The sequence below is a fragment of the Ambystoma mexicanum genome, chromosome 3q (assembly GCF_040938575.1).
Source record: "Ambystoma mexicanum isolate Mex_15411 chromosome 3q, UKY_AmexF1_1, whole genome shotgun sequence".
Classification (NCBI taxonomy): Eukaryota; Metazoa; Chordata; class Amphibia; order Caudata; family Ambystomatidae; genus Ambystoma; species Ambystoma mexicanum.
The window spans coordinates 160918768-160944565 of NC_090926.1; the positions used below are offsets into that span (position 1 = coordinate 160918768).

The following is a 25798-nucleotide window of genomic DNA, read 5'->3' on the forward strand; positions in this document are numbered from 1 at the left end:
GACGTTAACTGACACCCTGGTGTCAATCAGGGTGGACATGCCAGTGGCCAGGATGGATACTGAACATTGCGACTTCCCATGCTGACCAGGTCTGCACAGGCAGATAGCTGAGATGAAGAATACCTCCTCAATGTCCGTTGCCCCTTACAATCTTGACAGGACTGACCTTTGATCATCCTCCAAAGCTGTTACGTGCTGCTTGAGGGGGTGTGACCGCATAGGCAGCGGTTGGGTAGACTGCACAATTGGCAATGTTGCCCTCCATAGCCTGGCAGAGTGATTAGGCTTTCCGCAACAGACACAGGTCGGGTAAGCTGCTGGACATGCGTGTTCGTGCAGCGCCGTACCCCCACACGCATCATAGTGCTTCTGTTGTCCATCACATTGTTTGGACGTTGTTTGCTCTGCCAACTTGTTGAATCATCCCCTGGGCTTTGACAGGCTTCTTACTTGTGCTGATTAAGTCTGCTCCGCTTTGGAGGGCTCCTCCATCTGAGCAGCTAGTGAGGTGGAGAGTTCCCCTGTGCGACCCAGCGCAAGGATTCTTTGTAACAGGATATCAGGTTCCTTGAAGATCTGACGTTTCAGCGCTGCAGATGCAGTGTTGGATGATCTGCACCCTGATTTTGTCTATTTGGTTATAGAGCCGGCAACACATGGCACGGCGGCGACCTTGATAGGAGTACAGCGACACAAATGGCTCCTGATGAGCCTGTCACAGCAGAAACCTCTCATAGTCGATTAACCAGGGGTCAAAGGTAAGCTTGCATGGCACCTTTCGCTTCCTCATACAAGTTTTCTATGGGCTGTAGGTACCTCGCTCCCTGCCTAAAACAACAGCATGGCTTTCATTGCGCTGTCATTCGTTTTCCTGGCAGTGTCAAAAACATTTCCCATCTAGGCCCTAACGTTGCTGGGGCTCCAGTGACATCGAACTTGGGGGCGGTACTCCCTGCAAAGCCACAATGGGGCCCTTGATGTTGGCCATAGGCACTGCCACTGTCCAGGTGCGAGCTCACGGGGGCATCCTCAGCGAGGAAGACACCATGTCATCATCAGTGTAACCATCCATCTCGACACCCTCTCTTCAACGCACCTGCAGTGGATATGTCTGTAACTGGGCAATGTACCAACTGTCTGCAGGATATGGGGCACCGGTTTCAGTTCTTCTGTTGCAAGGGAACCACAGCTGCAGGAGCACCCTTGTAGGGCTGCTAGTTGATCCTAACAGCTTTGCCTCCCCACCTCCTGCCCTGATGACTCTGTGACAATATTCTCACCAGGAGATGTAGGTAGAGCAACCCCGTGGACAGTTGAGCGCGTAGTGTAGCCATAGAATTCTTCCCTACAATGCAACTCAACTCCCAAAAGTACAAATGGACTGTTTGGGAGGGGAATTGTCTGGAAGAAGGAAAACTCCCCAGGACACAGCTGTCTTCATAAAAAGGAACACTGTGTCAGGTGCAAGTTAAATATAGAGGGAACAACGTGACAAGAAGTAATCCTCTGATAACTCACGTACTGAGAAGTTGTTATGCCACTGTACTTCAAGTGTAATTCGGGGTTTCTCCTGTAGCAAACAGACCATAAGGGATATTTAGCCCAGGGGAAAGCATGAATCGTATATCAACATTCACCAGTATTCACAAGATTCTTACCCAGTCTTTCTTGAAGCAGGACTTTGTTGTAAATGCTGTAACTCATGTAGATGTCCAGTTCCAGGCAGGAGGCAGTCCCAATAGAAGGTATCCAAGACAAAACTAACCCCCGACAGCACGCGGACGCCTAATGTGTGTAAGGCAGTCTAGTCCACACAACACAATCCTTGAAAGTTCCAAAACGTCATTCCCAAAAAATGACGTAGGCGTAGTAAATAAAGTTCTGTGAAAGTACTTAGCCAAGCAACAAGAATCCCGGGATGAAGAAAGACGGAGGGTCTGCAGTGGTCCAAAAGTCGGCAATGTTCCGGTCAAGTAAACAGCAGGGCGTTGAGCGATGGAGGCGAGGTAAGCGTTCCGTAGTCGTAATCCAGCAAAAGCAATTCGAAGTAACAAGCCAAAGGACAAAAACAGTAACAATCCGTAGGTAGCATAAACAGGGTCAAGGCACGAGAAATAGCAAAGTCAAAATCCAGGCAGCTCTAAACAAAACTCAGAGGGTCAAGGCACGAGAAATAGCAAAGTCAAAATCCAGGCAGCTCTAAACAAAACTCAGAAGCGGCGATTGCCGTCATGGGCGGAGCTTTATAGAGGCAGCGCGTTCACACGGCGGGATGCTGTGTATGCTGTAACCTAGTACGTAGGTATAGCGGCGTCCACCGTTTCCATGGCAATCCCCACTGTTGTTTACAGGCGCGAAAGGGAATGCATGGCATACGCTTGTAAAGCCGCTTTCGTGTACGGGGCATAATAGAGCTGTATGTTGCCAAAGGATTACAAGAACGAGAGGAGGGAAACGTTTGTGTACGAGAACCTTTCCTGAAGGAAACCCCAGTAGATGGTTTCCTGACAGCATCCGCACCCAAAGAAACATTCCCCCCCTGAGATGCGAGGAAACAGGCCAATAATTTCGGTGCGTGCAAATTACATTCTGGCTCCCAAGTCTGATCTTCCGGACGGTAACCCTTCCAGTCCACCAAAAAATACTGCACCCCCCGGGACACCCTAGAATCAAGGATAGCCTGGACCTCGTATTCCTCATTACCTTGCACTTTGACAGGAGGGGGATGAACTGAGAACCGAGTACCGTCAGTACATGGTTTCAAAAGGGACACATGAAACACGGGGTGGATCTTCCAGGACTTTGGTACATCTAGTCTGACCGCCAAACAATTGATAATTTCTTTGACCAGATAAGGACCCACACACACATCGCGGCTTCAAACAACCCCGTATGGGGATGCGTAGATTTTTCGTGGATAACCACACCGACATGCCAGGATGGTAGTCAGGCGCCGGAGATCTATACTGATCCTCATATTTCTTAGAGTGATCCTGGGCGCCCTTCAAATGACAATGGAGTTGATGATGGAAGGCGGTGATATCCCTGAGACTGTCCTGCACTGCTGGGTTGTCAGACAATAGTGGAAGGTCAAGAGGCAATGATCGAGGGTGATGACCTTATAGTGCAAAGAAAGGAGTTGAGCCAGTGGAAGTATGAACCGAGTTATTATAAGTAAACTCTGCTGCCATCAATACTGACAAACATGACTCCTGATGTTGCATGGTTAAGCAACGGAGATACTGTTTGAGTGTAGCGTTGAGACGCTCTGTTTGTCCATCGGTTTCAGGATGGTAAGCACTCGAATAACGGCCATCAATTCCCAAGGACGTGGTAAGATGCCACCAAAAACGGGAGGTGAATTGCGAGCCTCTGTCTGAAACCATGATCTCAGGTAAACCAAAGAAACGAAAAACCTGGCGAAGAAACAGATCCGCCAAGGCAGGAGCAGTGGGTAAACCTTGGCATGGGACAAAAACCGCCATCTTCGTAAAAGAGTCAACAACCACCCATATGGTATCATAGCCTTGGACGGATGGCAGTTCAACTATAAAATCCATGGAGATCATAGTCCATGGTATGCTTGGAACCGGGAGGGGTTGTAACAAACCCATGGGTTTCATTGTATTGGACTTGCACTGGGCACAAATAGCACAGGTTGAGATGTATTCTGAAACGTCCTTATGTATTGAAGGCCACCAGCACCATCTCTTCAAATGTTCCAAGGTTTTGCGCTGGCCAGGATGAGCTGCTACCAAAGAGTCATGACACCAATGTAATGCGGTTCGTCTGGATTCCACATCAGGAAGAAACAGACAACCATTAACATAAGGCAATCTCTGGGGGATTCCCTTGTACCCAGTCCTTGATAGTGTCCTTGAGTGAAGGTCCAAGAGTACATGTACACACAACTTGATTAGGTAGCAATAGGTTGCCGGTGCCAGCCGTGTTGTTCTTTCACTGTACATCCTCAAAAGTGCATCAGCCTTTGAATGCAAAGAACCAGGCCGATAGGTGATCACAAAGTTACATTTGGAGAAAAACTCATGCCACCTAGCATGCCTAGCCGTGGTACACTTTACAGACTGCAGCGCGAGTAAATTACGATGGTCAGTATAGACCTGAACGGGATTATCAGTACCCAAGAGGTGATGTCGCCATACCTTGAAGGCATCACGTACTGATATTAGTTCTCGTTCTGTGATGGTATAATTTACTTCATACTTGGTGAGTTTTCTGGAGTGAAAAGCAATCGGATGTAAAAATCCAGTATCAGTGAAAATCTGCGATAGTACCGCACCGACTGATTGGTCAGAGGCATCAGCCTCCACATAGAAGGGCCGGGTAGGATCTGGATGTTGGAGAACTGGAGCGGTGATAAACGCGGTATTTAGGTTATCAAAAGCAGTCTGAGCTTCTTCAGTCCATCTGAAATGAACATTTGAACTGGTAAGGTAAGTGAATGGCGCTACTGTGGCGGAAAATGAACGTATAAAACGCCTATGGAAATTTGCAAATCCTAAAAAGGACTGAAGATTTAATAGACGTAGGAGCAGGCCATTCCAAAATAGCCTTGACCTCAGATTTGCTCATACTGACCCCCTGATTCGTGATATCATAACCCAAAAACTCCACGTGTGTAGCATGGAAGGTACATTTTTCCAACTTAGCATAGAGGTGGTGGCTTTGTAACCTTTGTAAAACGGTAGAAACATGCTGGACGTGGGTCTCATAGGAAGGAGAATAGACCAGTATGCGTGGTAAACAAAGTTCTGTGAAAGTACTTAGCCAAGCAACAAGAATTCCGGGATGAAGAAAGACGGAGGGTCTGCAGCGGTCCAAAAGTCGGCAACGTTTCGGTCAAGTAAACAGCAGGGCGTTGAGCGAGGGAGGCGAGGTAAGCGTTCCGTAGTCATAATCCAGTAGAAGCAATCTGAAGTAACAAGCCAAAGGACAAAAGCAGTAACAATCCGTAGGTAGCATAAACAGGGTCAAGGCACGAGAAATAGAGAAATAGCAAAGTCAAACTCCAGGCAGCTCTAAACAAAATTCAGAAGCGGCGCTTGCCGTCAAGGGCGGAGCTTATAGAGGCAGCGCGTTCACACTGCGGGACGCTGTGTACGCTGTAACCTAGTACATAGGTATAGCGGCGTCCACCGTTTAATGCCAATCCCTACTGTTGTTTACAGGAGAGAAAGGGAACGGATGACATACGCTTTGTTAAGCCGCTTTCGTGTACAGGGCGTAATAGAGCTGTATGTTACCAAAGGATTACAAGAACAAGAGGAGCGAAACGTTTGTGTACGAGAACCCTTCCTAAAGGAAACCCCAGTAGACGTTTCTTGATACTTTGGGCGTGTATGAATAGGGACTTGCACCAGGGACCTCCCACCCCCCCGCCCCCCGCCCCCCGCAGCAGCAGGGGGCTCGCCTTTGGGGTCACTGAATATGAACAACGTTGCACCCTCACGCGTAGCAGAGCCTGTGCCCAGGGCCATGTGACAAGTCGGCAGAGGCAGCCAGACCTGCCTTTGTGTCGTCTTAGAACAGGTTCCTGGCAAGGGACACACTTGTGCCTCAGTCGGCGCACAGTAGACTTCACCGGAATCACCGCTGATGCTGGCGGGCAAAGCAGCTTGTCTGTGCTGCTTTCAGCGAGCCTCCTTTTTTCCCCCAGTGAGATCCGCTGTATCCCACTGGCTACAGCGCACTACCTTGCCTCACAGTGGGTGCGACGTACAGCGGGCCTGTGCCCACCTTGTCACCAGTTGTTACAAGGGTCACTGGCCTGTGAGACTAACTCATGTCCGTGCCTCGGCAGGGTCCCCTTTTATTCTAGCAGTCACGTAGATCGTCACTTGACAGGAGTGACATCATACATCACAACAGGCTCCATGCAGGCGTATGTGGTTGGGCATTGATACCAACAAATGATTGTTTGGGAAGTAGATTGTTACAGAAATTGTGAGCGTTGAATTATATTAGGATTAGGGATATTTTAGGGCCGGGGTAAAACTGCAAAATGTTCGCACAAATATAAGTAGTCTCTTGCCTAAATCACGAGGGTTGGCATATATGCTTGTGCATGCATGGCCCTGCATTCCTTTTATTAAGTGGGGTGACTTGTTTTGCATCCCCGGGAGGTGCTGTGATTGCATGCGGATTTGTCCGCTGCGCTTTTAGAAGTGCCACAGAGATCAAGTTGGAACTTTTTCGGTGTCCCGGACAGACTGTCTTTTTCTAAATTGGAATAGTCCGACCAAAATACAGGACAGCTGGCTACCCTATTGTCAGGCAAAAGCAAATTGCAACTATGAAAATGTCACCCCAAAAAAAATTGAAAACTTGCCATCTCTGTATTGTTCACAGTAGGCTGTCTTTTAAAAATCATTGCAGCATCAGTTGCTTGATTTTATATTCTTAGTTCACTTTCTACAAATATTTGTTAAAAAAAAATGAACAAAAACAAATTCAAATGTACACGAAAGGCTGCCACCACTGAGTTCCAAGATGTCTGCCTTCTTTTCTCATTGCCAGTTTCCTAGAGCGAGACATAGAAAAGAGATCTCTTTGCGCCCTTTTTCGTTGAGGTTGAGTTTAAATAAGGACATATAGCGTTGTCGTTTAGAAGTACCTCGAGCATAAAAATACGAATACGTGTATATGTATTAAAATATACACACACGTATTAGTTTTAAATTATGCTATTAATGATAATGTAATTTAATTTAATATTTTCTAGTACTCTACATAGTGTTTTATCCAGTAACGACATCACTATATACGATTGGGACTAGGAAACACCGCTACTTTCGCAGCAGCTCGTGTTACAGTTGAGTCAACAAGTTAGGATAGCCTGTAAGCCTAAAATGGAGGTACAGTTGGTCCAAAGAAGGAGGTGCCTCACACAATCGTCGCTGCCTCATCATGGTAGTGACGCACACAGTATATAGCGACGGCCAACACAACAAGGAAGTGGAGCCTGAAACCGGAAGAGAGTCGTAGTCTGCAGCAGAGAGGAAACAAGGGCCAGTAGATACATCGCGGATCACAGAAAACCAGGCACCTCGCGCATTAGTGAGGACAGCGCGAGCCATCAGCAAAGAGCAGGGAGCACACGGGGTCGCCATGAACAACAAAGGTGCGCCAGGGGTCGCGCGCGACCAGGAAGACTGGTGCGGATTCCGGGAGGGGAGGGGAGGGGCGTCACCGGGGACCGAATGCACCTTCGGTGGGACACTCTGATTGTTAACCGCAGGCCCGCAAGGGAAGAGCGAGAATGGGCCTTGCGTGTTTATTCTCTACCAGAACGAGGCTGCCGCAAGGTGGGGGCGGGGGACATTAGTCCGCAGGGCCTTTGAGGACTCCCGGTATCTGGGTGCGCTCAATGCAGTATGGGCGGATGCTGACTCAGTCCCCATTCTGCACTCTGTTAAAAGGGGGAGGGGGTAGGTAGGGTGCGGAGGTTTTGTGTCCACGGTGTTCAAAGGAAAGGGGTTGTTGAGGCTGACACGGTTGGAATAATGGCACACGATGGTATGGGTTTCCATTACTGTATTGGACGGTGTGCGTTAACTGATCATGGGGAAGGCGTTTCGTGTTTAATTATGCGGTTGACCCCAGCACGCGAGTGAATGGCCTTGAGAGTGAGTGCCTTTTGTCTAATGGGTTCGGGAGAATTGTTTAATTGTACGGATCTTCTGTACGATCGCGTTTTCTGGTTCAGTAAGGCTTTGTTGTAACTTATATTTGGCGCTCGTCGCTGTTTCTTACTGTACTGCTCGTGGACGTCTGTATAGTTCCGGTAGCGGGGCGCAGATGGTGTTTGTCCACTATGTCGAGCGGGTGGGACTGGGATCCGCAAACCAAGCATTTCTGAAATTGGAATAACTCTATGGTGCGAGTATCTTCAATCCGTTGGCTACTTCTTGATTTCTAATGGTCCTGCAATGCAAGCACCCCCTGCCCAGAACTGTTTCTTTCGTGCACATATAGTCGGAGGTTCTCCGTATCCGTTTGACCTAATGGCGCTGTCGTGTTATTAGGTGGGAGGAACCAGTGGACGTACTTGTCAATTTTGCCTGTGAGGAAGGGTTCTATAGTTCATGCTTCCCACGTGGTGCTTCGTCACACCTCGTTCCCGTCAATATGGTGCTGTACACATCATACTGATGAGATGGGGTTTGTTAAACTGCTCACCATTCATGACCCCCCGCCCCCCCACACTCCCCGAATCTGTGAAAAACATGTGGTTGGCTACTGCTTCTTTGAAAGTGGTTTATTTTGAGTTGACCGTATGGTGTATAAAATGGCACTACCCTATTAGACAATGGTTTTGCATGGAGCAAAAAGAGCAATGTTTCCACTTGCATGCCCACGATGTACTGTTGTGCCTCTGATCTCGTGGTTAGCGCCTGTTAATGGTTACTAGGCAGTGTTCGGCCCTCTTTTACCCCAGGAAAGCGTGGTTAACTTGAAACCTGGGGTGAGACATAAGGCCTAATTCCCAGAAGCGTTTTATAATGGCAAAACCCCCCATTGGAAAACGCTCTGTGAATAAGGAAAATGTGCAAAAAGTTAGTTTTCCTCTTATGTGGAAGTTAGATTTACGGTGTGTACTTGCTCCTGCCACGTGCTGGTGTCCGATACCCAGGAGCTGGTTTTAGATCCTGCTTTTAGAATCTCATTTAGCACCCTGCTAGGTGGTGCTCGGTTTACACTAAAGTATGCGTTCAATAGCTACAGGAAATGCACGTAGAGTTTAGTACACTTGTACCTGATATTGAGTTGCTGCTGCACTGAAACCAGAATTGGCTTTCAAATACTCAAAGCGCTTTATACTTCCTGGTTGTGAATCGCATGTGAAACGTTTATGGGGCCTTTGAAAGGGTTTTGCTGCAGATAACTAACTGCTAGATGTGCAAGGACAAATCAAATGCATACATGTTTAAAGCGAAGTAAGGGGATACTTTAAATGGTGGTCATTGAACGCAGATGACATGCCTCTTGCACACTTGGTGGCACTGGCAGGCCCTTTTGGTTCTTATGGGCAGTGCTGGGAAATGTCATTTAGGAGAGTTAGACTGGCACCCTCCACAGTGCCACCGCCTGTCAAACGCAATGCATTGTATTCCTTTCCGTTCCATGTATGTTCGTTCTTGGCAGGTTCTGCGTTTCTCTTATGGTCAGTTGGAGAGGGGGTGTCTTGATTCAAGGCATACATCAGTTTTCAAAAATTAATTACACAAATTTGCTAATTAAAATGTTCTTGATTAGCAAACAAACCCATTTAGCAATGTTGTAGTAATATTTTTAGTGTCACCAGAAGTTTTGTACCCAAGACATAAAATGGCCAACAATACAGCGGTCTTGTTTACAGCTGAAGTAAGGCATTAGTCAGGCCTTGCAAACTCTTTAGAAAGTCACTGGACCTGTGGGTCAAGTAACTTTTGTTTGCCTGCTTGACCTAAGACGCATGCACTCGGCCCATAGCAATGCATGACAACGAATTTAAATGCACTTTTTGTAAAACAGTGCATGTCACCAAAAACCCACTTTGTTTGGCACTCTGCTTCCACCTTGTGGCCAACCTTGCACAATGGCATCTTTATTTGATATTTACTGCAAACAAAGTAAACGTTAAATAAGTTCCAAACATCCCCTGCAAATGGTACTCGCCCGTCATAAAATCTACGGACTATTAGTGTGGTCAAACAGACTCTGCGGGCCCCGAAGAGTGTATGTAAGAAGTTAGCTGCATGAATGGATATATATATATATATCCTCTGAAAACAGTTGGGCCAGCTCTCTTGCAGGTGCTAATATATGCTACAGTGTATGGTGGTGTAGTATATCCAGTCTGATGTACAGACTGGATGGACTATTGATCACTAATTTGCATACACATCTAGTTAGCTTTGTATTCATTATGTAAGAGTAAAGAAAGTCAGACACTAAGCGGAGTAGGTGGTGTAGCAGACATTGAACTAGGCAAACTATAGGGCATATTGTAGTTTGTGGCCATCCCGCTTTTAGGGTAGCTGGTATAAAGCAACAAGATGAGTTTGAATGTCAAGGAGTATGGAATCAGCTCATGGGTTCAGCTCCAGTTGCACAGATGTATTCAACCAGCAAGTTACAGGAGTAGGTTTTCCATCATAAGCACATGTGGGCATGTATATCTAAAAGTATTCACTCGTCAATATGTTGCGTCTCCCCCCCTACCCCAACAAAATTAAACATATTTTGAGACTATGGGATTTAGATCACCAACCTAAACTTTACTGTAAACCATGGAGATGATCAACCCTGTAATTATGCATTATGCAACAACCAAAATCTATAGTAATGGAATTGCATGACTGTCAAGAAATCATACAGGATATAGTTGCCTTACTACCAAATTACACTTGGTTTGGAATGATTTATTTGGAAAATAAATTCTTTCATAGCTCTCACATAGGCCTGTGGTGCTTATAGTGGTTGAGGTGATTATTGCTGCACTCTCTCCATTAGCTGCTTTGAACTTGCAGTGAACGGAGAAATGAGAGCCCTGGAGGCAACATAGGATTGTAGGGTGAGCTGTGCTTTCATTGAACAGGGTAACTTTAATGGCTAGCTTAGCTACACTCGTGTCAATTTGATTAGCAAACCTACAGAATTGCATAGCAAATTGCTATGCAACACTGCTTATTTTATGCCTCTTGATTTATGATCAGTTCCTGATATGCTTTCGGTCTATGTTTGGATCCTGGTTTCTCATCAGCCGGGTGATGAGTCTCCTCTCTAGAGACCACCTACTGCTTGCTATGTCTGAGGCCCGGATCACTGTTAATAGAATCGTCTCCCTCTACGCCCATTGCTATGTTAGCCATGTCCGGCACTAAAATCCTAATCTGTGTGGGCCGTCTTGCTGGTGAACAGGTGCAATTGCTTCACTTCCAGGCACCTTCTGCAGTGGGTACTAGCTCGTCTCTATCAGCTCATGCCCAGTGTCAATCCTTCTAAGCATCACCCGGCCCATGTTCCCAAGCTGCTTCTTGGCTGCTTAGCAACACATTCTAACATCTCATCAGATATTTCGCTAAAATGCCAGGGGTAGCAGAAGTGACATCACATGACCCTTGACCTGACATTGCAGGCAGTGATGTCATTTGACCTCACCCCAGTGACATCACTGGAAGCGATGGAACACAACCTTTCACCCCTTAACAAAAACAAAACAGGATGTGGCATCACATAGCATTGTTCCTAGGTACACTCTGAACAATATGGTTACAATATCCCTGTAATGTGATATACATTTCATACAAGAATGGATCACACATGGATCGTTAATATCAGTTTGTATAGGCCCATATTACCAAATTACTGTGAATGCAAGCAGATGTCCAAGGCCGAAAGATGTGTTATTATATAGCACCTTCCAGTGAGCACTTTATATAGTTAATGTTAAAGGACATTTGTACCGCACACTATCGCCACCGGAGTGGTCCCCTGGCGGCTCTGAAAGAGGAGGGGAGGTTGAGTTAGTGGGAGGAAGCAGGAAAAGTGCAAGAGAGCAGTGATGTGCTGTTGGTGGCCTCAGCCCGGTGGGTCCGTTGGCTGGGCCTGGGGTTTTTGCGGCCGGTATGTGTTTTAGTTTTGTTGTTGCAATGTAGTGAAGTTTGTGCGGTTTGTTGTGCTGTAGGTTTTGGTTGTTTATTTTGGAGTTTTGAGAGGTGTATGCAGAAAGGCAAATAGTAGGGTTGGTTAGTTTGCATCTCTATCCTGAATTGAGGCGCTCGGCTTGCGTAGTTTCCCCTGATCCTGATCTGGGTCCGACTGCTATACAAGGTTCCTTACATCTCTGGCCCCCACCTCTGACATGCTCTCTCATAGCTCCCCTTATCCTCCCTTGATACTCCTGTGGCCAGTGCACCTGCCAATGTCAACCTCTCAGGTAGTGTGGTGATTGCCAATATCTCGACAATTCCATACTACTGTGGTGCCTGGCGGTAACTAAGGGATGGGCGAAAGTGTTGGTGGGATTGTCTGATTGTCTGGGGTAGTTGGCTCAGTCTCCGTGCGTGCTGCCTGTGTTACAGACTATCCGGTGTCACCCGTCCAGGTACCATGGGAGCTACCCTCTCGGGTCAGGGATGTCTGTGTCCTTTCCGGTTTAGTCATCCTTTTTCCGGTTTTGGTTTCCAGATTTAGTCTGTGGTGTTGAAGAGCCAGGTTTTTAGTGATTTCCTGAATTTTAAGTGATCTTCAGTGTTTCTTATTTCTTTTGGGATGTTCCAGGTTTTTGCGGCTAGGTGGTAGGAGGTGCCTCCAAGTTTTATCTTAAGGTATGGTTTGAGTTCCAGGCGGATTTCGTTGCTTGATCGGAGGGGTCTTGTTGGTTTGTAGACTTTTTTTTCTTTTGTAGGAATTCTGCTCCTTGTCCGCTGATTGCCCTGTGTGTTATGCACATTGTTTTGAAGGTGATGCAACGTTTTACTGGGAGCCAGTGTAGTGTTTTTAGGGCTGGAGTGATGTGGTCTCTTCTGGATAGTTTGAGGAGTAGTCTTGCTGCTGCATTTTGGATCCGTTGCAGTTTCTTCAGGAGATATTCTGGTATTCCGAGGTAGAGGCGTTTGCATAGTCGTGTGTTTTTTTTTTTTTTTTATTTATTTATTTTTTTTTTACATGCTTAGGGCGACGATAGTGAGTGTTTTGTGCATGAAGGAGAGGAAAGGTAGAATTCTTCTTGCCGTGTGGAGGAGAAAAAAGCATTTCTTCACTGTTGGATTTATTTGTGGTTCCAGGGTTAGGGTGTTATTAGGACTCCCAGATTTTTTACTACCTTCGATGGTGTTGGTGTGTTTTCCCATTTCAGTAGGCCATGGGATGGTGGTTTCGTTCTCTTGGTCTTTGGATACGATCATGATTTCTGTCTTTCCTGGGTTGATTTTTCAGGTTGTTGGCATCCATCCAGTTGAAGACTTCTTTTAGACAGTCGATTGGGGTTGCATGATCGGCATCGGTGTCTTTAATTTTGTAGATGATCTGAGTGTAGTCTGCGTAGTTGTAGTCTGCGTAGTTGTAACATGTAATGTATTTTTTGAAGATTCTGATGACCGGAGTCTGATGTTGAAATATATTGGAGATAGTGAGGATCCTTGTGGCACTCCAGTCGTTGACTCGTGGAGTGGATTTGAAAGGTTTGATCCATACGGTTTCTGTTCTGTCTGCTAGGAATGATTTGGCCCAGCGTAGTGCTGTGTCTGTTATGCCTATGTATTTTGGTCAGGGTGTCGTGGCTAACTGTGTCAACGGCTCTGAGAGGTCGAGCAGAATAAGGGCTGAGGTAGTGTTTGAGTCTGCGTTAGTTTTGAGGTCGTCCCAGATGGATAGTAGTGCTGTTTCTGTTCCTCTCGCTGGTCTGAAACCGATTTGAACTTGGTCGAGCAGGAGGTGTTTTTCTATGTGTTCTTGGGTTAGTTCATATATGTAGGTTTCTAGAAGTTTTGCTGGGTAGGGGATGTTAGAGATCGGCCTGTAGTTGGAAAGGTCATCTACGTCAACACTTGTTTTTCAAGAGTGGCTTGATGTATGCTGATTTGGAGATCTTCGGTACAGTCCCTGTTGATAGTGATAGATTTAGGTTTCTGTAGTGTTCTGCTGGCGATCCTTGCGCGAGGATTGATGGGGGACAGGGATCCATGGGTGATCCCGCTTTCTTGCTTCGTTTTACCAGCATTGCGAATGCCTCTGCTGATATTTCAGGAAAGCTTTGGAGTTTGTGCTGTGGTTCCGTGTTAGGTTCGTTGGGTTGTATGTTGTGGGTGGTTGGTCGCTTTTGTATGGTTTGTCGGATGTCATTGTTTTTTTTTTGTATTTATTTTATTTATTTTTTTAGTCGTCCGCCAGGTCGTTGCATAGTTTGTCTGAGGGGGGTTTGGGGTGTTATCGCAGCCTGGTGGGTTTCTCACTTCTTCAATGATGCTAAAAAATTCTTTGTGTGGTGGTAGCATTGTTGATTCTGTCATCATGTCTTCTCTTTGCCTTTTGAATTTCCTTCTTGCATGTGCAGATTTGTTTCTGGTAGTTTTTTTTTTATTATTTTTTTTTTTTTTCCCTGGGTTGTATTCTTTCCTCCATTCCAATTGTTTTCTTTTTTCATGGCGTTTAATAGTGGGGTGAACCATTTTGCCATTGCTCTTTTTCTTGATGGGGTGAACGGTTTTTCTTGGGCGATCTTGTCTGTTTCTGCGATCTATTTGTGCAGTATCTCTGCTTTCCCGTCTAGGTCAGCTGTAGTTGAGGGTTTTGTTAATTCCAGTTGTTCGAATAGGTTGCTTTCTTTGACGTGTTTCCAGTGGTGGTTGTGAGTTTCAGATGTTGGATGTAGGCTTCGATAGGCAGAGTGATCACGAATGGGATGAGATGGTCGCTCCACAGTATTTGTAATGGAGGTGCTGTGGTGAGTTTTTCTTTAGCGAAAATTGCGTTTAGGGTATGTCCTGCCGAGTGCGTTGCTCCTTTGACTAGTTGTAGTTTCATGGTGTTGAGTTGTTAAATTAGTGAGTTTTGGGGGTTGGCATGGCTGTCTTCAAACCAGATGTTGAAGTCCCCCGGGATGATTAGGTGTTCGTTGGTGATGGCTTCTATGAAGTTATTGACGAATGTTGCATCATATGTCGGCGGTCTGTATACCAGGATGAATGTGATGTTGGTTTGTGGGCTCGCTCTTAGGTGTATTATCATGGTTTCACAGTTGAGGATGTTGAGTGGTTCGTCAGTTTTTATTTTCAGGTGTTCTTTGAAGGCTATAGCGATGCCTCCTCCTTTTTGTTTTTCCTGTTTATCTGTAGGCATTTGAAGTCGGTCGGAAAGCAGCTTTCGAGTGTGATTTTTGTAGTTGTCGTCCAGCCATGTTTCTGTGATGAACAGGATGTCCATGCCGTTGTCGACGAGTAGGTGAAAGATCTGAGTGTTTTGACATGGATCTTGCGTTTATTAGATTGTAGTTAGTTTGGAGGTGTTTGGTTTGGGCTTTGTCAATGTCGTCTTCTGCTCGGTGTTGAGGTTTCCTTCCTGGTCGGTCACTTGTTGGGCTGTGGGTTTCGGGGTGTCGGCGTCTTCGAAGAGTTCTTCTAGGTTTTGTCTTCGGTTTTTTGTTTTCATCGGGTTCGTCTTCCGATCAACAACCACAACTCCCGGAAGTTCCTCTTGCTTTGGTGAGTTAGTTATTGTGTCGGTCGTCTGTCTGTTTGTGGTGTTCATCCTTATACTTGCTTGTGTTAGGTTGTTTGATGTTGCTGCTTCTAATGTTGGGTTGGATTGGAGGGATTTTTCTCTTCTCTCAGCGTTGCTTTGGTTTGTGTTCCTGTCTCTGGGGGTCCAGTCTATGGTTGTTGTTCTGGAGTGTTTGTTCTTTCATCTCTTCGTCTTTTCCTTGGGATGGGTCGTTTGCGCGGCATTGTAAGATTGAGAGTTGTTTAGAACAAATATACATATATCACCCAACCTGTGCTGGTACTCCTTTATCAACCTCAAAAGGACGAAGGACTGAGTTGGCTGCCCGGGATTCGAACCTGCAAATCATGCACATTGCCGCCGCAGCAAGCGCTCCACCCCCTGACCTATCTTACCAGCAATAGCTAGCTTGCCAGCTATAGTAAAATTATCAATTGCATGTCTGAATGTTCTGAAAGTCAGAAAGCAGATTACTCTGTGGTGGATACCATAAAATTAGTAACTGGGATTTAACAGCGGGACAGTTCATCTGTAGGTCAGGTGCAAAGTTGTCCACATGTCAAGCCTCCATGGATCTACTTTTCAGGCTTCAGAGTTTGGCAAAATAAATACAATTTTTGGGGGATTCATAACTGTGTATTAAAGAATGTTTAGAGTAGCGCAGTGAAAGCAGGGCACTCGCACAGCATCCTGCACGCGTTACCTCCTACATATGAACATCATGCCATTGAGATAGGAAATATGGACACATTACAACAAAGCATTCATTGTGGCACACTGAAATAAAGGGCCACTTTATGTGCTATAGTCAAACACAAACATTTCTACACTGTACACAAGCTTTTAGGCAAAGGTATTTTGTCAAGTGTCCGAGGTGGAATGTCTTGTGGTGATCGTAACAGACCATGGCAGAAAAAAACATGCTATAACTGCAACTCGCGAAAAGCAAAATACATAGGACCTGATTTACAGAAGCGTCTTCTAATGGCACAATGCCATAGGAAAATGGTCTGTGAATCAGGCCTGTAGTCCGAAAGGGATGCATATTCTACTCTAAATGCTTTTTTTGAAAAATATTTTTATTTTAATTTTTTTGTCTGCATTGTGAATTTGAGGTGTTTAGGAACTGACTAAATCAGTGACTCACCCCTGAAGTATGCCTGGAATAAACCTGAGTCTAGCAATTGTATAGAATTCCAGAAAGACAAATTATTTGTTATTCCTATTTTCTTATTTAGGGCCACTGTTTGTGGAACTCCCTTTTTTTTTTTTTTTTTGTTTAATTTTTTTATTTTTATAAAGCCTGATCAAGAAAGCTAGCCACTCTAGAAACAGACATGCCACAGCCCAGGAGCTTCAATTAAATACATTAAAAAAAACCCATGCGACATCCCCCACCCCAAATGATGCCCCTGCTTCTCACATCGTGCATTCTCACATTGTGCAACCAGTTTTATATTACAGTATTTGCCATGAATACAAGCTACAAGCGCACAGAATATTAGCCTTCTTCAGGGGTGTCTGGACATTTCGTCGGAAAAAAAAAGGTCTACAGGACAAATGGTCGACACCATTTGGTCAAACCTTTTTTATATATATATATATATGTATATATATGTTTTCGTTTAGGGAAAAGTTTTTAGAAAAAAAGGGGGGGGGGGTGAAAATACAAAAAATAAAAATCAACCAAATGGTGTCGACCATTTGTCCTGTTGACGACTTTTTTTTTTTTTTTTCTCGATGAAATGTCTGGTAACCTTCTTCAGGCATGTCCTGTGAAGCACACACAATGTATGATTGCACTGTCATATCTGGACACATTCAGGAAATCTCAACCGATTACCAGCCATGTTACAATGGTACACTTGGACTACCCCACCCCAAACTCTTCCAGGGGCCAAGCGTGCCCTGCTGCCCTTTAGACAATTGAACCGTGATTACTAACACATTTTGAAGCAGCAGGCGCGTGGGGCTTTATTGGCTCAAGGAAAAAGTAGACCTGCCTCTGATTTTGAGGTTAAATGCAACTTTCACACCCGTCTTTCACTACTTGTGGGGCCAGAAGATCTTACGGTTGTTTGATGCCATCATGCATATGGTGAAACACTGATCCGTAAATATCAGTTGGAACATATTGAACAGTACATCGCTGCTCTTTGCACAACATCCATTGTCTGAAAGTTTGGATCCTGGGTGAAGTTATCATACCAAGTGTATTGTTTATTTGTAAAGGTGGGAGGGTAACCGGGGAATGCAGTAATCATCCTTGGGCCTAGAAATTTCCAAATGATCTAACACAAACTAACTAGCATACTAGCCCTTACAGCATTTCTACTAGTTCCGCTGCTCTGCTCTTTCGTTTGACAGCCAGATTGGAGTCATACCAAGAGTTGCACTTTTGGAAGTCTTCAGTCTTCAGACTTCTGACGGGGGCAAGAATGTCAAGAGTGTTGGAAATGGATTAAGTTAGAAAGCGCTGTCAGGGTGGGAGTCAGCTGCTGAATAGAAGTGATAATACAGCCTTGAGGACAAACAAATTTGAGAAACTCTGAATGCTTACTTGTAGGGGGACCCACTTCTTTCCCATGGCAAAACAATTTAAGGAACAAAACGTGGGCTGTGGAAGTTGACAGCGCCACTTGCAACTCCGCGTCAAAGACCACTACCACCCTGCAAGGACATCTCTGCCATTCCCACATCTTGGAAACCGAGAAAGTGGTAATGATTCACTCTCATTGGCCCTGTCTGTTCAACTGCAGCAAGGAATGCCAGTTGGTGCTCCAATAGATCCAACGTAGGCTTACACCCCACCCCACATCCCGCCCCCCCCCTAAAACTCCATGAGGGAGTGATTATCGTCGTTTTGGTAGGTAAGGTAGCTTACATAGCCCCCAAGGACTTGGGCACCATAGTTGGTGTAAAAGTCAACATTTTATTTGATTCCGGCTCCATGTATCCTCGGATGTGGAAGCCTTGTACTTTAGACTGGAAATGTTCGTAGCTTAGGGAAAATGCACCTCCAGGTGTGGACACTGGCTATTACTTTGGTCATGACATTGATGTCATTTTATTGTAGTTGGGCTAAAGGACAGGTCTGCCTTGGTGAAGGTTTCCATTGTTGAAAGGTTTTCCGTCTTGGGTGGCCTTACCAAGCAGCCTTAAGAGTGAGGTCAGGCACTGGAGGGGACAACGGGTTGATGCAAGCTGCAACAGAAGAATCGCATATTGGCCAGATGTGCTGCTCCTGGTGTACATAGAAGTGTTTTCAGACAAACCAGGCTGCCTATGTAGTTTCCAAATCCTGCTCCAAGCAGGAGAAATACTGTTGAGCTATGCCCAGTTGCTGCAGTCTTTCACTCTGTCCTGCCAATTCGAATTTAGCTGTGCCTAGTTGCTGCAATTCTGTTTTCACTTTGTCCTTCTGATATCGACTCTAGCTTTGCCTAGTGGTTGTTAGGTAGCACACCCAGCTAATGAAGACACAAGTCTCCCCCTAACCCCCCTTGTGCCCCCACCCCTTCATCTGTGTGCATCACTGTAGCCAACTATGTCTCTATCTATCCTATCTTCTCTAACTGCTTCACCATCTCTTACCCCTCTCCTATCACTAAATCTGGTCGTAAGAAACTGAAGGACATACTGGGCTCCAACCAAGGCCTTCCTATTGCAGACACCTACGTCGCAGCTTCCACCAGAGAGACTTGCATTCTTTTTTTCTCGGTAAGGCACCTGACGTATGGACTCACTACATGGTCAGCTTTCTCTCCTATCGCCTCTTCTCCCATTAATGGTGGTACTCGCTGGGAGATTGTTCTTGACCTCTTTGCCATTTCCAGAGTCATCAACACTGTCTATTTCAATGGAATCCTTATGGTTCAAGGTCCTCAACCAAACCACCTTCTCTTTGACGGGCTCCTCCCTTACCACTCTCACCTCACTCCGGCCGGCTCCCCTTCCGTCTGTGCCTTCCTCCTTCTCTGCACTGGCTCCCTTGTTAGCCTTGGCTCCTCTGCCATCCTCCACTATCCCTCTTGCCCTGCTGCCACCCCATGGGGTGCAGGGGTGGGGGAACACCATCCCCTGCACAAGACCCCTAAAGACGGCAAGCTGCTCCACGCTCCACGCTCAACACTCGCTCCGCTGTCGCTCGTCTGACATCTGCAAACTCCTTGAACTCGTGGACCTTGATGTTCCTGCCATCACACAGGCATGGTTCAAGGATAACTCTGTCACAGGCTTCGACACATGCCTCCCTGAAGGCTACAAAATCCTCTCTGCACCTAGGCCAAAGAAGATGGGGTGGTGTGGCGCTGATCTTCCCAGAACGGATACCAGTGTCTATTATCCCTACTCAGGCCTAGTCCTCCGAGTGCCTAGTCTGCAGGCTCTCGCTCTCTCCTAAGTCTTCTCCTTTGTCCACCCTCTATCAGCCACCAGGACACACCACTCTCTTCATCTTGGAATGGGCTGACCTGGCTTCCTCTCTGCTTTGATCCTCCTCTCAACTCCTCCTGACGGGTGATTTCAACACCCATCTGGACTCTCCTGACTCCTCAGGACCTTTCTGCAACCTATGTGACGCTCTCCCTTTCTATCCTACCCGCTGGCACCATGCGCACCACGGGCCACACTTTGGATGCTCTCATGTCTACTGACACCCCTCTCGCTAACTCTTTCCTGGACTGACCACTCTCTTCTCTCAACACACCTGAAGCTCTCCTCTCCTCTTGCAGCAGCATTGCCGCTCAGCATCAAAGTCACCAGATCCATGAAAAGTGACAGTGGCTGCCTTTGGCCCACCTACTCTTCTCCCTTTTCTGCGGCTGACTCCTACCCTGACATGGCCCTCACTAACCTCAATCTCTATTTCCCCAACACTCTTGATACTCTTGCCCCTGCCATGAGGGTCTGGCTGAAGCTTTCCAAAAAGTGGAGTGCAATTCTTGGTACGACTCCCATCTGGCTGTCCTCAAGTGTAGGGCAGTTGAGAGGAAATGGAATTCATCAGGTAGGCCATCTGACAAACTGACAACTCTGCATCTGCTCGAAGAAAATGGCCTTTATTCAAGCCCACATCTCCATGGCATCAAACGCGGCCAAACATTTCAGTCTGCAAGGTTCTGACCAATCCTGCAGCAGCCTCTTCAGTCACGCCCACCTGGGACCTCTGCTCGGCCCTGGCCGCACACTTCATCACAAAAACCCAAGACAGCCTTTCCTCCACACCACAGCCTACACCAACACCGGATCCTCCCTTGGAGGGGTAGGGGGGGCCTCCACTTCCCCTCTTCTCTCACCCATCGAGGTCACTAGACTAGTCTGATTATGAAGGCCTCATCCAACAGGTGGACCCCTTCCCCTCCAAAACCATTAAGGACAATATTGGCTCCCTCGCCCCAGCCTTGGCTGATCTCAGCAATCTCTCCTTTTCCACAGGAGCTTTCCCAACTGCTCTTAAGCACTCCCCTGTGCACCCTCTGCTCAAGAAACCCTCTGCTAACCCCGTCCCCCAATTCCAGCAAGCTGCTGCCCGATCTCATCACTCCTTTCTTGGGCAAACTCCTGGAGAAGTTGGCTATATCTCAGCTGACCCTCCACACTGAATCTATTGGTTGCTTCCATGACCATCAGTCTGGCTTTAGAGCATCCAGAGGCATGGAAACTAAACTGCTCTTCTGAACACCCGTGAAGACCTGCTCTCAACGACACGAACATCCTTCTGTCCTCATTCTCCTTGATCTTTCCTCAAGGAGATCTCTCCTCTGCCTTTGACACGGTAAACCACAACATCCTGATCACACGTCTCTGTGACACCTTGGGAATGGAACCTATTCCCCTGGTTCTTCAACGTCTATATAGTTACCTTGGCACGTGTGATGCCCACTTTAACTTCCAATGTTACGTGGATTACCTTACTGTATCCTTCAGGCTACCCTCAGTCGCCGCCTCCTCCACGCTCACATCTGACTACACTTGTCGGTGATGGTGTGCTGCAAATGATCTCTGCCTCAATGGCAGTAAGACTGAGATTGTCCACATTGGGACCCCTGCTCTCGCTTTCACTCTGGCCGGCCTCCCTTGGCCCTGCGCCCGCACCCACCTGTGAGGCCAAAAACCTCGGGGTCATCTTCGACTCCACTCTCTCCTTCTCTAACATTTTGGACCGCTCAAAAAAAGTCTCGGCTATACCTCCTCAGAGGCACTCTACCTTTTCTCACTTTCCCCAGCGGCTCACTGACTCCAGAGCCCTGGTTCTCTCCGGGATGGACTATTGCAACAGCCTGTTCCTCAACCTCCCTGCTTCTGCCCTGTGCCCTCTGCAACTCATCTAGAACAGAACTGCAAGACTTATCCCTGGCATCAATCCCAGGGACTGCATCTCTCTGGCGCTGAAATCCCTTCACTGGCTCACCGTAGCTGCAAGGATCAAGTTAAAGACCCTCTGCATTGTCCACAAGGCTTTCTTTGGCCTACCTACCTGCAACGTTGCTTACCTAAATGCTGTCCACCGCAAGCCCTCTGCTCATCTACCTATAGCCTTAACCTGCGAGTGAGCCAGTTCTTCAAGCAGAGATTTGGAGGGAGATCCTTATCCTCAGCAGGTGCCTCCCCCTTGGAACAGCCTCCCTGCCACCGTCCGTCTTGAGCCAGATCTTCTTAAGTTTCAGAAACTCCTCAAGCCCTTCCTCCTCTCTACCTCTACCATGCTAAACTAGCTCTTCGCTCTATCCATCTCTCCCTTACAATTGGCCGCCTGGTGTACCTCAGGCTCGCAGGTCCCGGTCACTCCCACCAGCCCTCTCTGCACTTGCCTCAGGGTCTTGCTCCCCACCCTCCCTCAATGCACTTGAGAATTAACCCAAGAGTGGCTCTCTGATCTTACCCCAGTCTCCACTGACTGGCTACACTTGGACCTCCCTTGACTGTCAGTGCACTTGCACGATCCAAATGCACCTTTGCCTGAAGATTGTCTGTCTGTTTTCCCTTGTCTTCACCCCCTCAATGTGGACTTGGTAAAACTGCAAAATTGCTGTCTGATCTATTTGCTGTATCTCAATTGTTAAATGTAGTATTTTCACATACTCTTCCTGTGCAAACTATTGTCTCAGAATTTCAAGGGCTCTGAGCAGCTGTTTTTCCCCATTTTCCCACCCTCCTTGAACGCATGCCTGTGTATAGATGGCTTATAAATAAACATTACCATGAGGCCCAACCGGTGCCGCTCCTTAAACTCAAGCTACCGGCCATTCTTTGGGATCCAATAGAGGTTGAGAAATCTGTGAACTGACTGACTTAATCATTAGTGGGTCTCTTCCATTGTACTGGCACAGAAAGAACATGGCCCTTTCACCTTTTTTTGCCCCCAGTAAATGAACATTTTATTGGATATCCACCCTCCCCTGAACATTCAGTTTTGTGGGGGGGAGGGGTCGGCTGTCTATACTAGCAGACTTGCGTCTGGATGTAGCGCCTGTTCATGTCTCTCTGCATGTCCTTTGGTCTCTTCTGTGCCCTCAGTATTCCAAAGGGTTGCCCACAAGCTTTATAAGAGAGGTCTGCTTCCAGGATAACGTGTTAGTGTTTCGTCTAGAGCAGAGAAGAAGTTGAGACGTTTCGATAATCCTACAAGCCAGTGGTATGATGCTGGTGGAAAGTGAGAGCTATTAAAACTGGATGTTTTTAGTGTCTAGGACACGTCTTTGCATGTTATTCACCCAAAAATTAGCTCAGGCTTTCCTCTGATCAGGACCAGCTCAAGTACTTTATCAGCCTGGGTGAATGCTCCTTTAGATTTATGCCCACGCTTGCCTTCATCCTGGCTCATATTTAAACCAGCTGGCAATACGTTTTTGCCCTGGTTAGCAAGAAATCCCATTTGCTGTCGTCCATTTAACAGAACATGTCTCCCTATAGTGGGGCACTCGCTCAAGCTGGCTGCCCGTTCACTGTAGGACTGCCAAGGTGGCGATTGTCTGGGGGAAGTTTTCTAAAGGGACGTACTGCAGTAGAACAAAGTTCTGGATAATGTGAAGACCAAAGTCTCTCAAGTGGCCCTATGCCAACGCTATTGAACAGTTACAACCCCTCTAACAAAGCAGGAAGATCTGTCACTAGAAGGCTCCTAGCAGTTAAGGGCGGAGTGGTACCACATTTATTTGCATTTTTAAAGCGCTCACAGCCCGTGGGCATCAAAGCGCTGTTACGTCTTTTGGTTGCGTATTTATAATGCGCTTAATACCCAGAGATTTCTGGGGGTCGAACCTGCGTTGCTTCGTGTTGTCTTGTTTCCAAGGCAAGCACGTTGCTGCTGAGCTATCCTCCCGGGACATAAGGAAATGAGTGCAGTGGGCTCATGCTGCCAACTTGGTGACTGGGGTCTCCCCCTTTGAAGTGATGCTGGGAAGGTGGCAAGATACCAAGCTCTAGCCCTGGTGGTTTATTTTGTAGTCCTGCCAAAAATATTTGACCTTGATGGTATGATGAGCCACTTAAGCAGGGGAAGAGTAAAACCAGTTTCGCCTCTCAAATGCTTTCAGCTGTGCAAAATAAAGTATCCTACAGGGTAGGCCCAAGCGTCCTGTTTAAGTAGATTAGCCTCTGGTGGTCTTACCATGCTCTTTTCAGATCTAATGGGATGGCAGAGCTTCTGCTTTGCACGCACTATGGATGTCTGGTTTGAGCACATCAACGCAAGTGCACTTAATCTACGAATTCAACAAGCAAAGCTTGTGTCATGGTATTACACGGGATGCATCCTTTGCTGGTTTCTGCCTGGGACTTGATTTATTTATTTTTGCCAGAGGCAACATTGTTTTGTATAACCACAATTAGTGGGGTGATGTTTTAATATGCTTATGGCTTTATTCGCAAAATTAATTAAATTGAAACAAGTTAAAATCTAAAACAACATGGTTACAAGCACACATTTACTTCCATAAACATCTAGTGTAGTTGTCTGCAAATTAGAAAATGATGTAGCTGTAAAAATGCATACGTTGTACAATTATCAGTCCACGGTTTATTATCGTATTCTAAAACGCATTAAAAAATTACCATTCCAAGCAACAATTATTCCCTGCTGCTGTAATATATGAAGCAACCACAATAACAACTTATCTTCGTGGAATCTCTGTAGATGTCTATTTTCTCTCTGTATTGTGGTAATGCCATAGATCCTAAACCTACTTGATAGCCACCGTCTTTTTTTATTATATCTGTTTATTGATTTTAGTTATGAGTACAAAACAATATAAACAAACAGCAGGGCCCCATGATATACAATACACGGTATTAACCGTGAACATTTCTAGGTAGTACCAGTATTTCTCGGACGGCCAGGTGTGTGGCCCATTGGCCGCCTTTGGAAGTTTGTGAGAGGTCCCGGGCCTCCTCTTCCGGGGGAGGAGGGATATCGAGTCTTCCCACTTGCCCCATCTTTTCTGAAATTTCTCGGGGCATCCTCTGACTTTGTAGATTCGCCTTTCAAGGGAGGCGCATCTGTCCACTTCGTTGGGCCATCGGTCTATACTCTGTGTCTGCTGGGCCCAAGTTACGGCTGTCAATCGCTTCCCCACACCCAATGCCACTGCCAGGAATATTTTTTATATTTAGTAAAGTTTACCCCACCCCCAGATACCCAGTAGTAACAATTTCTTGGAGATCATACTAATGCATTCCGCCCAGAAGCTCTGTAGTACGTTGCAGTTCTAAACCACACGGAAGGAGGTGCCTTCTGTGCGTTTACACCAGAGGCATTCCCCCTCATCTACCACCCCCGCCCCCCACTGGCCCATCATTGTTCGGGAGTAGTATGACCTGTGCAATATTGAGCTGAGATCAGTTTTAGCTTGGCATCAGTACCTATTTCTCGAGGGAACATCAATAGAACATCAATGCTTCCACCCGTTTCTCTCTCAGCCTGGTCAGCTATCGGGTACCAAAGGAGTTGAGAACCTGATGAAGCGTGGAGATAACCTTAGATAGGACACAGTCCTGGAGAACATTGGTCTCCTCGGGGAACAGGTGGGTATTTTGACCAGATTCGGAAATTGAGTATTTATGGTGTGAGTGAGTTGTATGTGTCTAAAGCGGTCGATGAGTTGTAACTCGTATTTCCCTTTCAGAGTCTCAATCTAGAAGGTGCCCTTCTTGGACTACATCTGCCAGTGTACATATCCCATGTTTCTCCCAGATCACACAATGCCCCATTTTCTGGATTTCAGGGAGGTGTGTGTGGTGCCACAGGGGTTGGGTCAATGTTGGTCTCGCATTCCATCCAGTGTGTTGGTGACCTCTTTCCAGACTGCGGATATAGTGTCATTCTTGACCCGCCTATCATACTCTTGTCACAATATAGTATCTGAGGGGGGGGGGCATTCCTGTATCGCTTAATTCGGCCCTGATGTGTGGGAGCGCAGGTTCGCTGTGTAGCCACTCATTTAAAGATCCACTGGGTCTCCTGCCGTTGGATTTTGAGGAAGTGTTTGACTCAGTGGGGTGGGACGCCCTGTGGGAAATAATGAGCCGGATCGGGTTTGGGCATGGTTTCACATCTTGTCTATGACTCACCCAA

At 46.6% G+C, this 25798-nt stretch overlaps 1 protein-coding gene across 8 annotated transcripts in view; it reads left to right on the forward strand.

The window, feature by feature from the left end:
- The first annotated feature begins 6910 nt into the window (after positions 1 to 6910).
- The window catches only part of DAZAP2 (DAZ associated protein 2), a 39070-nt gene continuing 20182 nt past the window's right edge, over positions 6911 to 25798 (forward strand). For 2 of the 8 annotated variants that reach the window (XM_069653386.1, XM_069653385.1), the window contains exon 1: positions 7265 to 7325. In XM_069653386.1, the coding sequence (XP_069509487.1) occupies positions 7280 to 7325 (46 nt within the window). In that variant the 5' untranslated portion in view covers positions 7265 to 7279. Of the gene's footprint in view, positions 7142 to 7264; positions 7326 to 7427; positions 7537 to 25798 lie in introns of those variants that run through there. The other 6 variants (XM_069653389.1, XM_069653392.1, XM_069653387.1 and 3 more) reach the window with 6 other exon arrangements.